Here is a 13,169-nt window from a genome sequence, read left to right on the forward strand (position 1 = left end):
TTGCGAATTTTTAGAGCCCTCCGCGTCTGAGGCAAGTGTACGTAAAAGAAGATGTGTTTGGTAAGCGTGGATAATTATGGCGAATAGAAAATCTCAACGATGGATAATTTTCTATCGCTTTGATTTTATACCGATAACTCGCGTAAGCATTAGTTATATACCTTTTCGTAACCAACTTGATTCAACAGAAAAGCAGGCTGCAGTTTCGCACTCACTTCGATGCTCGTCTCCTTTCCGGTCCTCCATCTTGGTTCGATGTTGGTCTCCATTCCGTAACACCACTTATGAGAAACGGGCGATCAGATTCAAAATATATTCTAAAGTTCAATGTAAAGGCGAATCTGACTTAACAAAACAGCTGTCTTCGCATACAAGACCAAGAACAAGCACGTTTCGGCAGGCACTGCATACGAGGAGAAAGCTATATCCACCTGATTCAACCACGAATCAGTCACACGAATGCGCACGCCCTTGAGAAAAGCACATACAAACTGGGGCCGACCGGGACCCGTAAAGAACAGCGGCTAAGGCCAGTATACCGAAGTCTAGAAGTCCATCTACGGAGCAGAGGTTCAGATGCAGTTGCAAGCCTCGCGATCCAGGCTGGAAGTGGAGATGCGCTGCGCGAACACGAAGGCCACCTAGTGGCGGTGTCGGCCGGCCCGCATGGGGGCGCCGCCCGCGGTTAGTACCACGCGTATCTCGCTGAGTGCTGTCGCGTTAGCGCCGGCCGACGGCGCGTGCCACGTCTTCGCGCCGAGCCGGCCGTCCTGACTCCTGCCGGGAGGGGCGGCGCCGCGAGCCACAGCTGCCCGGCCGGTCAAACTCCTACCGGGACAGGCGGCGCCGCGAGCCGCGGCTGTCCCGGCGCTGGCACGGACTACGAGCGGGCGGCACAGCGACCTCACACCCGCGCGCATAGCGACGCGGCACACTGCGGCCCAGCCCGGCTCGGCTCGGCTCGGCTCGGCTCGGCTCGGGTCGGCCCGCCCGGCCCGGCCCGGCCCCAGCGAAACGTCCTGGGTGGCAGGCAGGCCCCGCGCGTGACAGCTGACCCGCGCTGGTGTGAGTCGACGGGCGGGATACTGCGGGCGGTCCTCGCACCAGTGGCGTCTAAGCCGCTTACGAGTACATGTTGTACTCCATCCAGTCCTCCAGCGAGAAGATGGCCTGATTTGTCTTCTCCGGGTCACGGTCGCGGAAGATCTCTGCGAAGAATGCCGCATATTTAAGATTGTCAACGCTTTTAACCGCACTTGCAATATTCCTCACGAACTTAAAAGCCGTAAGAAACACTTAACCGCTATCAAGTAATCCATTTGATTCAGTCATACATGATAAGCAAAAGGTCGGCTTCAAATCGCTGACGACACAATTAATAAAACATCAGTGGAAGCCAGTGGCAAGCACATGTTCAACCGATCTCGGCTTTGCTCACATGCAACTGGACACCCGTTAACTGGATCAAGGCACCAACAGAGCAATCACAAAATAAGACAGTGGTGATTATTATGCTGGAGCGGTGAACCAGTATAGAACCAGTAGAACCAACCAGAACCAGACAATGTCCTCACCTATGCAGGTCTTCATCTTCACAGCGCACGCCATGAAGTCGTCGAAAGCCACTCGGCCCTCCTTATCGCCGTACCTGAAATACGCCATAATGGCATGATCGGCGACCGAATAATTCATATCGAAAGTGGCAATCAAACACTTCGGTGATAGCCGAACAACAACCCCACAACGAAACTATCGAACAAAACAACACGTCGTGTTTCAAGACTCGCTACCGGCTTCATTTTTTTTCTGGTGAGATAAGCGTGCCAAATTGTAAAAAAAAAACATACATGGATCGTCAACAAGGACGAGCAAGATCTTGAACAGAAACGGCAGCGACGGTCTGCACCACAAAGTGCCTCATTCTTAGCCAAGCGGCGACCATCCGACCCTTAGGGGTAGCAATAGTGGGGTGGTTAAGCTGCGCGTCTGGGAAACCGGAGGAACGGTGTTAGATTCCTCATGGTGCGCGTCCTTCCGGCCATGGTGAGAGGCAGGCCACGCCACACAGCCTCAGCAGCTGTGGGCGTCGTAAAGCCCCAATGCCAGCGCCAATGATGTCCGTCCGGCGAGCGCCGCCCGACAGCCCGTCAGTTCCCCGGCGAGCGCCGCCCGACAGCCCGTCCGTTCCCCGGTCGCCGCCCGGCAGACCGTCCGTTCGCCGGCGAGCGCCGCCGACAGCTCGTCCGTTCGCCTGCGAGCGTCGCCCGACAGCCCGTCCGTTCGCCGGTCGCCGCCCGGCAGACCGTCCGTTCGCCTGCCAGCGCTGCCGACACCCCGTCCGTTCGCCTGCGAGCGTCGCCCGACAGCCCGTCCGTTCGCCTGCGAGCACCGCCCGGCAGACCGTCCGTTCGCCTGCGAGCGCCGCCCGGCAGACCGTCCGTTCGCCTGCGAGCGCCGCCGACAGCTCGTCCGTTCGCCTGCGAGCACCGCCCGGCAGACCGTCCGTTCGCCTGCGAGCGCCGCCGACAGCTCGTCCGTTCGCCTGCGAGCACCGCCCGGCAGACCGTCCGTTCGCCTGCGAGCGCCGCTCGGCAGACCGTACGTTCGCCTGCGAGCGCCGCCGACACCCCGTCCGTTCGCCTGCGAGCGTCGCCGACAGCTCGTCCGTTCGCCTGCGAGCACCGCCCGGCAGACCGTCCGTTCGCCTGCGAGCGCCGCCCGGCAGACCGTCCGTTCGCCTGCGAGCGCCGCCGACACCCCGTCCGTTCGCCTGCGAGCGGCGCCCGACAGCCCGTCCGTTCGCCTGCGAGCGTCGCCCGACAGACCGTCCGTTCGCCTGCGAGCGCCGCCGACACCCCGTCCGTTCGCCTGCGAGCGTCGCCCGACAGCCCGTCCGTTCGCCTGCGAGCGCCGCCCGGCAGACCGTCCGTTCGCCTGCGAGCGCCGCCCGGCAGACCGTCCGTTCGCCTGCGAGCGCCGCCGACAGCTCGTCTGTTCGCCGGTCGCCGCCCGACAGCCCGTCCGTTCGCCTGCGAGCGCCGCCCGGCAGACCGTCCGTTCGCCGGTCACCGCCCGACAGCCCGTCCGTTCGCCGGTCACCGCCCGACAGCCCATCCGTTCGCCGTTCGTCCGCAGGCCGACAGCTAACCTGTGCATCAAGGAGCCAAGCAGGTTGTTGTTGACCCGGTAGCCGGCCTCGTTCAGCGCCGACCGCAGCTCGAAGGCGCTGAGGAACCCGGTGCCGTCGGCGTCGTGCTGCTTGAACACCGTCTTCCAGACGCGGATGCAGTTCCACAGCGTCTTGAACTCCTCCAAGCCGAGCTTGCCCGAGTTGTCTACGTCCATGAGTGCGATCATGGAGCGCGCCGTGTCCTTGCTGAAGCCCTCAAATTCGAACTCTGCGGGGAGGACATGGTAAGTACTATGCTTTAAAGACCAGCGCCCAAAAGCTCCATCACACATGCGACAGCATGACATTTGGAAATCGCAGGCCAGTGGAGATGTGGGTTTTCCATTACTGTTAATGGAAGGGCATACTGATATGTGCTCTTGTCGGCCATCTTGGTAGTCTCACTCTGTAGCATAGCGCGCACACTGAGCTCCAATGCAAATATACAATGGCAAGCGCAAACACCGGCAATGCTTGCAGTGGCTCCTTGTGAGCGAAAGGCATGCTGTGTCCAATGAGACTGCCGAACACCACATAACGTTGGATTCCTTAGGTTACTTGATCTAAGCAATCGAGTTACAGAGCCTGCATAAAATACTTACGACTGAATTCTGTTCGGTGGCGTGGAAAGATGGGGTAAAGCAAATTAGGGGCGTATTTGCAGGTGCCCGTTTGCCTCCGCGACATACTTTGCATTGCACATGAAACCTGAGATGTTTTCTGTACTTGGAAATGTGCAGCAATATAAAACGACCGTTGTTAAGTCTCAAGCAGGAAGAAATGGCAATCAAGTTTCTGTTGACTAGAGCACTGATATGACGAAAGTGTTCAGCCGCGATTACGCACATCTGCAGAACGTGCACATCATGTTAAAACTACGCGAAACTTTTACCAGTTGCACACCGACAACCTTCGTCAGCAGCCGCCGTCCTTACCCTTCTTCAGGGCGTAGTCCAGCACTTGTTTGAGCTCCTGCCAGTCAATCTCCAGGTCGTCTCCGGCGATTTTGTTGAAGAACTCGCGGACCATCTGGTCGTACTCGGACTCCTCCTCCAGCTCGGGTTTCACCTGGTGAGTCACAGACCGAGGGGGAGGCGTCACCCAGGGTTCAGACCGCGAGGCGCGGGCCCTCCGCCCACAAACGGATGACGGTCTGTCAACATGGAGCGTCCAGCACAACCGGCGCCGGCCGGCCGGGCGGTTTGTGCCATTGCCAGCTACCGCAGTACCAGCTGTCAACATTGAGCGAGCGTTAACAATCAAACGTGATTGTGTGGTTCAGCCGAGGATGGCTGTCAACAGAAAGCACTTAGCCCCTTATGAGGCGTCTGTGAAAAGCGTCTGCAACTCGGCAGAGACTGTCCGACAGCGCTGGCTCTTACGTGGATCAACCCTGGCAGCAATGTATGGCGCTTAACGACGCAATTAACACCTTGGGTCATTTGGGGCCGACATCGTTCGCGTCACTTGACGCGGAGCATGGCCAAACGTTCGGCCGAAGATCAGTCTGGAGCCTCGTGACTCTGCACACTGTCACACCAAGGTCTTCACAACTGAGCAGTCCATGATTCGTTCACTCCACCCGAGATCTCAGAGACAACCTGGCAACACTTCCCGCAAGCAATCTACGATGAATTTTCGTTGTACAAACACTTCGGAACAAAACAGAGATCACCAGCGGATTCCGCACGCAAACCTGGGCAGGCATATCAACATAACCGCAAGCAACATTCACTTCGGCACAGCTCCAAATGTAATGCACCTGTTTCGTTGTGGCTGAAAATGTTCAGTATGCCCCACCAGACTTCGAAAAAACAATAATTTAAAGAAAAAGAAAATCGCGCGTCAAAATCTGATGACCTTTCCACGTTGTACGCTGTTTTGCCGAGGAAACGATGATGTTTTTGTACAGATAGACAGGCATTTAGCAGCTTCCACAAAGTGGATTTTCTACCTTCCACGTCAATGTACATGTAAAAGTCGCGGAAAATAAACAGTTAAAACATTTTTATGTCTCCAAACCTTCCTGACGTGCCAGTAAATGTCCCATATAGGGTATGAAAGTACGTATCACTAGACAACATTACTTTACATAATTCAGACGTCTTGCATTGCAGTATATCATTTCCTTTCCCTCGATTAGAGGGCTACAAGAATGCCCAGAGTTTCGTGACTACGCTCATCCAAACCACCCTCTGCAGTCGCCACTGATTACATAACTCTTTCTTTCTTGTTTTTGTTTCTTTCTTGAATTGTTAAAAAAGTATTTCTAAAAAGCATAAGAAAAGTCCTTCTCGAATTGTTAACTTGATGACATGTCAAGAGTCAAAATATTTGTAAAGCGAATGATCAATACGTCACTACGTTTCATAACTCTGGTCTACTACGTTTCAAGACCCTGGTCTCGAATGGTTCATTAACTGCGCAGCGGAAATCCTCAGACTACGGGTCTTTCAGTTCTCTCTTACAAGGCCTTAATTACAGCACACCGAAACAGGCAATTTTCTGTCAGAAACAAAACGCACAGCAAAGAATAGTTGGCAGAGAGAAAACAGAACAAACAGAGAATAGTTAACAAAAATCTCCCGTATCGCGAACATGGGAGGCCTCCATCAACAAGCATGGTTCGTGCTGCGACGTAGTGGTTTAGGTATACTTACCTGTTCTGTGCTAATTAAACCCTCGCCCTCAACTGAATCGTAGCCACCCGTACCGTCCGACCAAACGAGAGCAGACCAGACCAGACCAGACCAGACCAGACGAGACCAGGTGGACCACCGCCCGCCTACGCTTTCCTCAGTTATCATCTGGAATATTTAGTGGACAGGACGGCTGGACGGCGCGCTGACCAGTGATCATCGGAGGCTGCCGACCAAGCGGGTACCGAACGTCGGCTTTGCAGCACATGCAGACATCACACAGCTGGTCAGCCCACGAACGGCTTCTCTTCAGAACAGTGTACATGTCACGACTCTGGACACTTGCCAGGCAAACTCAGGCAACCACATGCAGATGATGTCCACTTGAGCCGGCCAAGCCAAAGCGATCAAACTGCATGGGGAGGCACTGCTCGCAGGTCACAGATGCCCGTGAACTCTGACCTGTTCTTGACAAAAACATACGTCCATGGATACTTAGGAATTGACGAAACTGACGAAACAGCACAATGTGTCAAACATGGTCACAAGTCAAGAGAGCTGACGGCATTTACCAAGCAATGCAGTAGAAAGCGAATACTGCGTGTTTACCAGGCAATGGAGCAGAATGCGAATAATGCATGCATTGAATGTACCTGGAAGCTTCACAGATAACTGCGAAGCAGGGATAGGCGTTGCCAATATAAAGTGGCGCGCGAGCCAACGTGACACGACAACCGCAGGGCACGTGCCTCAAGTTGACCCAGGACACCTGTAAACCCTACATAGCCGCGTACTTAGGTGTACGGTATTATGTGATGCGCAGGCGCGCTAAGCATAACGCGGCAAAACGCAGGCACCGGATTGTGTGAAGCGGCAATGAGCCCGATAGCTGATAAGACACGGATAATTTGTCATTGGCGCATGCTTCGAGATAAATACGTTCTGAACCAGAGCAAGTGTCCAACTACGGGAACTCGCATTGCCCGCGCAGGCTTCAGCGCATTTCTGGGTGGTGACGGTTGTGGCCAAGGGTAGCAACACATGTTCATAAAACTGACAAAGCGCCTATGTTTAGGTATCATTCAATGAAACCGCATTTACATTTACACTACATTGAATCAAGAATCAAAGCTATCTAAATGTTGAATAATGCTAAAGCTATCTAAATGCTAAATGCTCATCCCAACTGACCATGCCATTTCGGTCCGCATCATTTACGACTGTCAACGAAAATACGGTGTGGTTTAATAGCCAGCCAACCACTATGAACAAATTGATTATTTTCACGCATATCGTACAAACCTAACTCGCACTTCACGCCGTACAACAGGTTGAGTGATTTGCCAGGTGTGTCCTTCAACTAACACCCAATGCGGTCGAACTAATGGCACCACCAGCGGCGCGCAGCAGCAGCAGCGAACATAGCGCCCAGCAGCAGCGCGAGCGGCGTCAGCAACTACCCCGACGAGCATGGCACCCTCGACACGGCACGGCCCCCCCCCCCCCCCCTCCGTCACTCGACAGTCCCGACAGAACTCAGGACGGACAGGCAGCCCCGAGCCAAGCGATGAGCGGTCCCCAGGCGCCGGCCTGCGGCGGCGGCGGCCGCCGCGCCACCCCCGACTCACAACGTTCATGGCTCCCTCCCGCACGCCGAGCCCAGCCGCTATCTGTGGACGGCGCGCCGCTGCCGTTAGTGGGACCGGGCGCGGCCCATGCACGCCTGGGGCGCCACTGCACGCGGCCACTGCCTCCGCTGCTGGACTGGTGACGGTAGTAAGAAGTGCACATCGGCGTCAGAGATGCCCGTGAGTGGCGGTGAGGCGGCACACCGAAGGTGACGGACGGTGTGCAGCGTGACATGACCAGTGCAAGAGCCGGGTGAGTTTGGAAACTGGTGCGACGCGACGGAAAACGTCCAGCGCGGCAGGCACTGGCAGCCGCTCCAGCACATAACATGCAGATGGAGATTAGTACGGTCCGATTTTACGCAACGTATCACTGCGTTCTCATATTGCAGACGCCCGGGACAACGTTCCAATCTAGCTTCAATTTTCGGAGATCAATCTTAAACTGCTGAAAGAATTTTCAAGGCGAATTACATCGGTGACAAAAATGCACCGAACCATAAACCTGTCGATAAAAAATCCCGAATCATCGATGAAGATGTGCCGGGGGAGTACACTCCCTATGTGCCGGGAGTAGGTACTAAAAATCATAAATCTATCCCCAACTTTACGCCATTTGTCTTACACCCATTGGCACGATAGAGAGTGCATTCATCAAGCCTAAACGGAACTGAAAAATACGACTGGTATCACGGTCGCACACCGCGCGAAAACAACCTGTTTACAAACTGCTCCAATTAGAGCACAAGCCGGCGGAGGCTGCCATGCTCTACGTCATCACATCGGCATGCTCTTCAGGCGCATCAATATCTGCCGCTTGGAATTCCGCTGTAAACACTGGGATGTGCAGTTGGGCAACTGGAAGCTGCAAAATCTGCCAATCTCAAGAGATCGATTCCAGGGATGATGTCGCACCAAACATAGACAGAGTTCCCTCCAAACTGAGCCTCCAGAGAGCAGCTATGAAAATCCTAGCACTTCTGTACAAGGTCCGTCGTTTAGGATTTAACTCGGGCTGCGTTCTCCTTTTTCAAGGAAGAAGCGGAAGACAGACAGCTACACTGAGCTTTCAAAGAAAACGCGCCTACAGCACAGCAGGCGTCAGTTATGTACATCCGGTGCTGGCGACTCTTCACATCAGCTGAAAACACGGAGTGATGTGGTGACCTCACATCCGTGTCAGTGTGCAGCCCGGCCGGTCCAGCGTGCTCCGTATCGGCGCCCGCGCCCAACCCGGCCATATACACGCCCCGGAGTCGCCCTCCTAGGCCGACTGCACGCGCCGTCTGGTGCCTGGCCGGACCGACCCCAGCCGCTAGCGACCCGGGGTCAACTAACACGGCTGCCGTCACCGGACCGACCCCAGCCGCTAGCGACCCGGGGTTGACTAACACGGCTGCCGTCACCGGACCGACCCCAGCCGCTGGCAGCTGGGGTCGACTGAGACGGCCGCCGTCACCGGACCGACCCACACCACTCACCGAGAGCGTCCCGGGCACCGCCGGTCGCCCGGCGTCCGCCACTCACCGAGTCGTCCACCTTGCCGGGGCCGACCTCCTGGTCGTTCTCCTCCATGTTGTTCTTCTTCTCGGAGAAGACGCGGATGAGGAACTCGCCCTCCTCGTTCGGCTCGAACGTGCTCGGCACGATGCAGTAGGTGCCCGGCGGCAGCTTGAAGCGGCATGACACCTCGCGCAGGTTGATGAAGCTCGGCGCGCGCGCCACCGACGAGTTGTACCGGAAGTAGCTGGTGTCGAGCGGCGTGGGCGCGCCACTTGGGTCCGACACCTGGTGGCGCCACCAGGCGGAGCTCAGCCAACACGCCCGGCTGTCTGCGCCGGTGGTGCCGCAGAACGAGATCACGGCAAGCTGCTCTTTAAGTCGTTACCCCGGAACAGGTAACTGGGAGTTTTGCAGGAGGTCAAAACGTGAGTGTCTTGATAGCAAATATTTATTGGCAAATAAATAATATTGGCCAATTTGCAGCGGGTGAGACAACATTTGGACAGATCGGAAGCTATTCAAAATCGCTCGCTGTGGACCCTATACATTAAAACGCATTACTTTAAAAGGATTGCACAAAGGTCTTTCACTACACATCTCTTAATCGCAGCGCAGTAAAGTTAAGCTGGATTCAACAGTTCCCTCCGCCTAACGACGTTCTCTGCACGCGGCACGCCCCTCCCCAGACCGCAGCGAGGCGGCCGACGCCGCCGAGACTCACGTGATAGATGGCGAAGCCGACGGTGAGGCAGTCGAGGCCGAGCTTGCGCTGGGCGCGCCGGTTCTTTTGCATCAGCGCCACGATCACGGTACACTTATCCTCGTCGTCGTCCTCGTCCGGGTCCGTCAGGTTGACCATGTACTGCGGGTTGTAGGCGAACGTGCCTGCGGCGGCCCCCCGGCGACGGGTCAGCGCGGGTCAGCGGGGCACCGAGCGGCGGCCCCCGGGGACGGGTCAGCGCGGGTCAGCGGGGCACCGAGCGGCGGCCCCAGGGGACGGGCCAGCGCGGGTCAGCGGGGCACCGAGCGGCGGCCCCAGGGGACGGGCCAGCGCGGGTCAGCGGGGCGACGGAGACGGGCCCCCGGGGGACGGCCAGCGCGGGGTCAGCGGGGGCACCGAAGCGGCGGCCCCAGGGGACGGGCCAGCGCGGGTCAGCGGGGCACCGAGCGGCGGCCCCCGGGGACGGGTCAGCGCAGGTCAGCGGGGCACCGAGCGGCGGCCCCCGGGGACGGGCCAGCGCGGGTCAGCGGGGCACCGAGCGACGGCCCCAGGGGCGGGCAGCGGGGTCAGCGGCACCGAGCGGCGGCCCCCGGGGAGGGCCAGCGGGTCAGCGGACGGGCACGACCCAGGGACGGGCAGCGCGGTCAGCGGCCCGGGCGGCAGCGCCAGGGGACTGGCGCGGGGTCCAGCGGGACCCGCGGCGGCCCCGGGGACGGGCCAGCGCGGGTCAGCGAGGCACCGAGCGGCGGCCCACGGGGACGGGCCAGCGCGGGTCAGCGGGGCACCGAGCGGCGGCCCCAGGGGACGGGTCAGCGGGGCACCGAGCGACGGCCCCAGGGGACGGGTCAGCGGGGCACCGAGCGACGGCCCCAGGGGACGGGTCAGCGGGGCACCGAGCGACGGCCCCAGGGGACGGGTCAGCGGGGCACTGAGGGGCGGCCCCGGCGAGCCAGTCACCGTGGTGCAGGTCTGCACGTCCGAGGACGCGCACAGCGCTGACTGCAACCGACGGTCTCAGTTCGCCCCAACAGACGGACGCAAAACAGAAAAACAGACTGTTTTGACGGTAAAGCACCATTCTCAACAGAAATAATGAGGTGTGTGAATACCAGTCGAATCCAACACGCCAGGATACATGAGCAAAAGAATATAACGCGAACCTGCCGACGGGCAAAGCAGTATAAACAGAGCAGCGGACACGGAGCGGGATACAGGCCTACACAAGCCTTACTGATGTAGTTCCTGCAGCCGCCGGCGGTGGCGCCGCGCACCCAGGCGCCCTCGAACACGGACATCTCCCAGCGTTTGGTCTTGATCTCCTCGTCGTCGTCCTCCAGACTGTCGGGGCTCAGGTTGCACACCTCCAGACGCTGCGGGCGACCGATCAGAGCCATCAGCACGCCAATCTTATCTCATCTCACGCAGCCGCGACAGGGCTGAACTAAGTTACCCATGTCGTTTTCCGTGTGATGGTCGGCGCCCTGGGTTATTCAACAGCAAGCTTGCACACATGCATACATCGGCTCCGAGCGCCCAGCGCGCACACTCGCCTGGAAGTTGCCCAGGAAGTCCTTGAAGGTCATCCAGAACTCTCCGTCAGCGTCGAACGTCAGCCCGATCTGCTGCCGCGACTCCTCGGGAATGTACTGCCACTCCGGAGAGCTGCCGACGCACACAGACACGGCCACGTGGTCACAGCTGCTCACAACGGGCTGGTTCGCGACCAGCTGCGGCGCCGCGCGAGACATGGCCGATCTGTTGCCGCGACTCCTCGGGAATGTACTGCCACTCCGGAGAGCTGCCGACGCACACAGACACGGCCACGTGGCCACAGCTGCTCACAACGGGCTGGTTCGCGACCAGCTGCGGCGCCGCGCGAGACATGGCCGATCTGTTGCCGCGACTCCTCGGGAATGTACTGCCACTCCGGAGAGACGCCGACGCACACAGACACGGCCACGTGGTCACAGCTGCTCACAACGGGCTGGTTCGCGACCAGCTGCGGCGCCGCGCGAGACAGTGTGCGCTATGTTTAGTCCATAACTCACAGGAACAATGGACAACAGTGCGACTCCACCGCAAGCTCCGGGGATATGTGCATTCATTTCCATTATTTGCACCTCGTCCCCTGCAGTGTTTCTTTCAGATGTTGCAATCATGGGCGGAGAGCGCGGTATGGCAGGCGTTACAGCGGTCCGTCAAGCTTAATTGGAACATTCTCAATTTTGGGATTTATCATTGAAAGTTTCCGTTTTGCGACTTTGCCCCACTAACTGTTACCAGCAATCTCCACTCCTGTCCTTGACAGACAATAATTGATAATAAAGAAAAAATAATTGATACTAAAGAAAATCAGTCAAGTTGATCCTTAAGGCACAACAAATAATTCATTTGGATGCTTTATATCTAGCGATCATGACAACTTGCTTAAATCGTAACAAGACTGACGGGATTGTATCAGCTTATAACGCCCCGTAAAAATGAAAGCGACTGGTAACAGTGTTTACCGGTTCGGCTGAGTCGGGCCAATTCGCGCCACAATAACGGAGCGAATGGCGACGCCAATGCACCAGCGTCACCAGGCGGGCACGGCCAGGCCGGCTCCGGCTCCCGCTGCTGTGATTACTCACGAGTCGGAGAAGGCGCCCTTCCACTCGGCCTCGTTGCCCCACGGGTTGCGGATGCGGATCATGGGGATCTGGCCGCTGACACGCGGCGTCTCGATGTCGGCCAGGCACACCTTGGTGATGGAGTAGGCGTGGCCGCGGATCAGGCCGTTCGGCAGCTCGGCCTCCAGCACGTTCGGGTCCGGCTGCGGAGGCGGCGTCAGACCGTCACAGGCCGCAGCGCCCGCACCGTGAGCCGTGCACAGATGCGTGTGCATACGACCGGATCGCGAGCCGTGCACAGATGCGTGTGCATACGACCGGATCGCCGACTTATAACCGATAAATGTCAATTATTACCGATAAATTTCAGACGCTCCATCCACATGCATGCGTCGTGCAGTGCAATGAAATGTATTAAGAAGACAAGTCAAGCCCAATATCATCAGTGTTGCCCCGTTTCCACTCTGCAAAAGTTCACGGTTGGTCTCCAGACAATCAAATGGAGTCCCTCGTCAGTCGCTGGTCCGTGCCCACCTCGATGGAGCAGCCCATCAGCGACTTTCTCTCGTCGGCCTTCTGCAGGATCTGGAACAGGTTGTCAGGCGCCTTGTCGATGTCGTACATCTCGGTGACGCCGCCGCTGAAGTCCTCCATGGCCTCGCACGTGGTGCCGCCCTTCAGCGCCTCGTAGGAGCCGTGCAGCCTAGCCGGAGAGACGACAGCATGGTTCAGGGGACCAGCTCTGTCAGCGGCACCGGGGCCGGGGGCCGACGACACCAACAGACCGGAGAGCAGACAGCATGGGGCTCAGGGGACCAGCTCTGTCAGTGTCACCGGGGCCGGGGGCCGACGGCACCAACGGGACGGAGGGCAGACAGCATGGGGTTCAGGGGACCAGCT

The 13,169-nt window shown here is 57.9% G+C and overlaps 1 protein-coding gene across 4 annotated transcripts in view; it reads right to left on the reverse strand.

Annotated features, from left to right (window-relative positions):
• Positions 1-297: 297 nt before the first annotated feature.
• The window catches only part of LOC119107646 (calpain-B), a 47,301-nt gene continuing 34,429 nt past the window's right edge, over positions 298-13,169 (reverse strand). For 3 of the 4 annotated variants that reach the window (XM_037231161.1, XM_037231169.1, XM_037231182.1), the window contains 11 exons: positions 12,804-12,972; positions 12,291-12,472; positions 11,211-11,322; positions 10,892-11,030; positions 9,661-9,824; positions 8,964-9,224; positions 4,105-4,237; positions 3,772-3,780; positions 3,149-3,398; positions 1,575-1,648; positions 298-1,208 (listed from right to left, as the gene is read on the reverse strand). In XM_037231161.1, coding sequence (XP_037087056.1) covers positions 1,123-1,208; positions 1,575-1,648; positions 3,149-3,398; positions 3,772-3,780; positions 4,105-4,237; positions 8,964-9,224; positions 9,661-9,824; positions 10,892-11,030; positions 11,211-11,322; positions 12,291-12,472; positions 12,804-12,972 — 1,579 coding nt within the window. In that variant the 3' untranslated portion in view covers positions 298-1,122. The remainder of the gene's footprint in view (positions 1,209-1,574; positions 1,649-3,148; positions 3,399-3,771; positions 3,781-4,104; positions 4,238-8,963; positions 9,225-9,660; positions 9,825-10,891; positions 11,031-11,210; positions 11,323-12,290; positions 12,473-12,803; positions 12,973-13,169) is intronic. The other variant, XM_037231176.1, reaches the window with a different exon arrangement.

The sequence above is a fragment of the Pollicipes pollicipes genome, unplaced genomic scaffold (genome assembly GCF_011947565.3).
Source record: "Pollicipes pollicipes isolate AB1234 unplaced genomic scaffold, Ppol_2.1 Scaffold_2555;HRSCAF=2994_pilon_pilon_pilon, whole genome shotgun sequence".
Taxonomy (NCBI): Eukaryota; Metazoa; Arthropoda; class Thecostraca; order Pollicipedomorpha; family Pollicipedidae; genus Pollicipes; species Pollicipes pollicipes.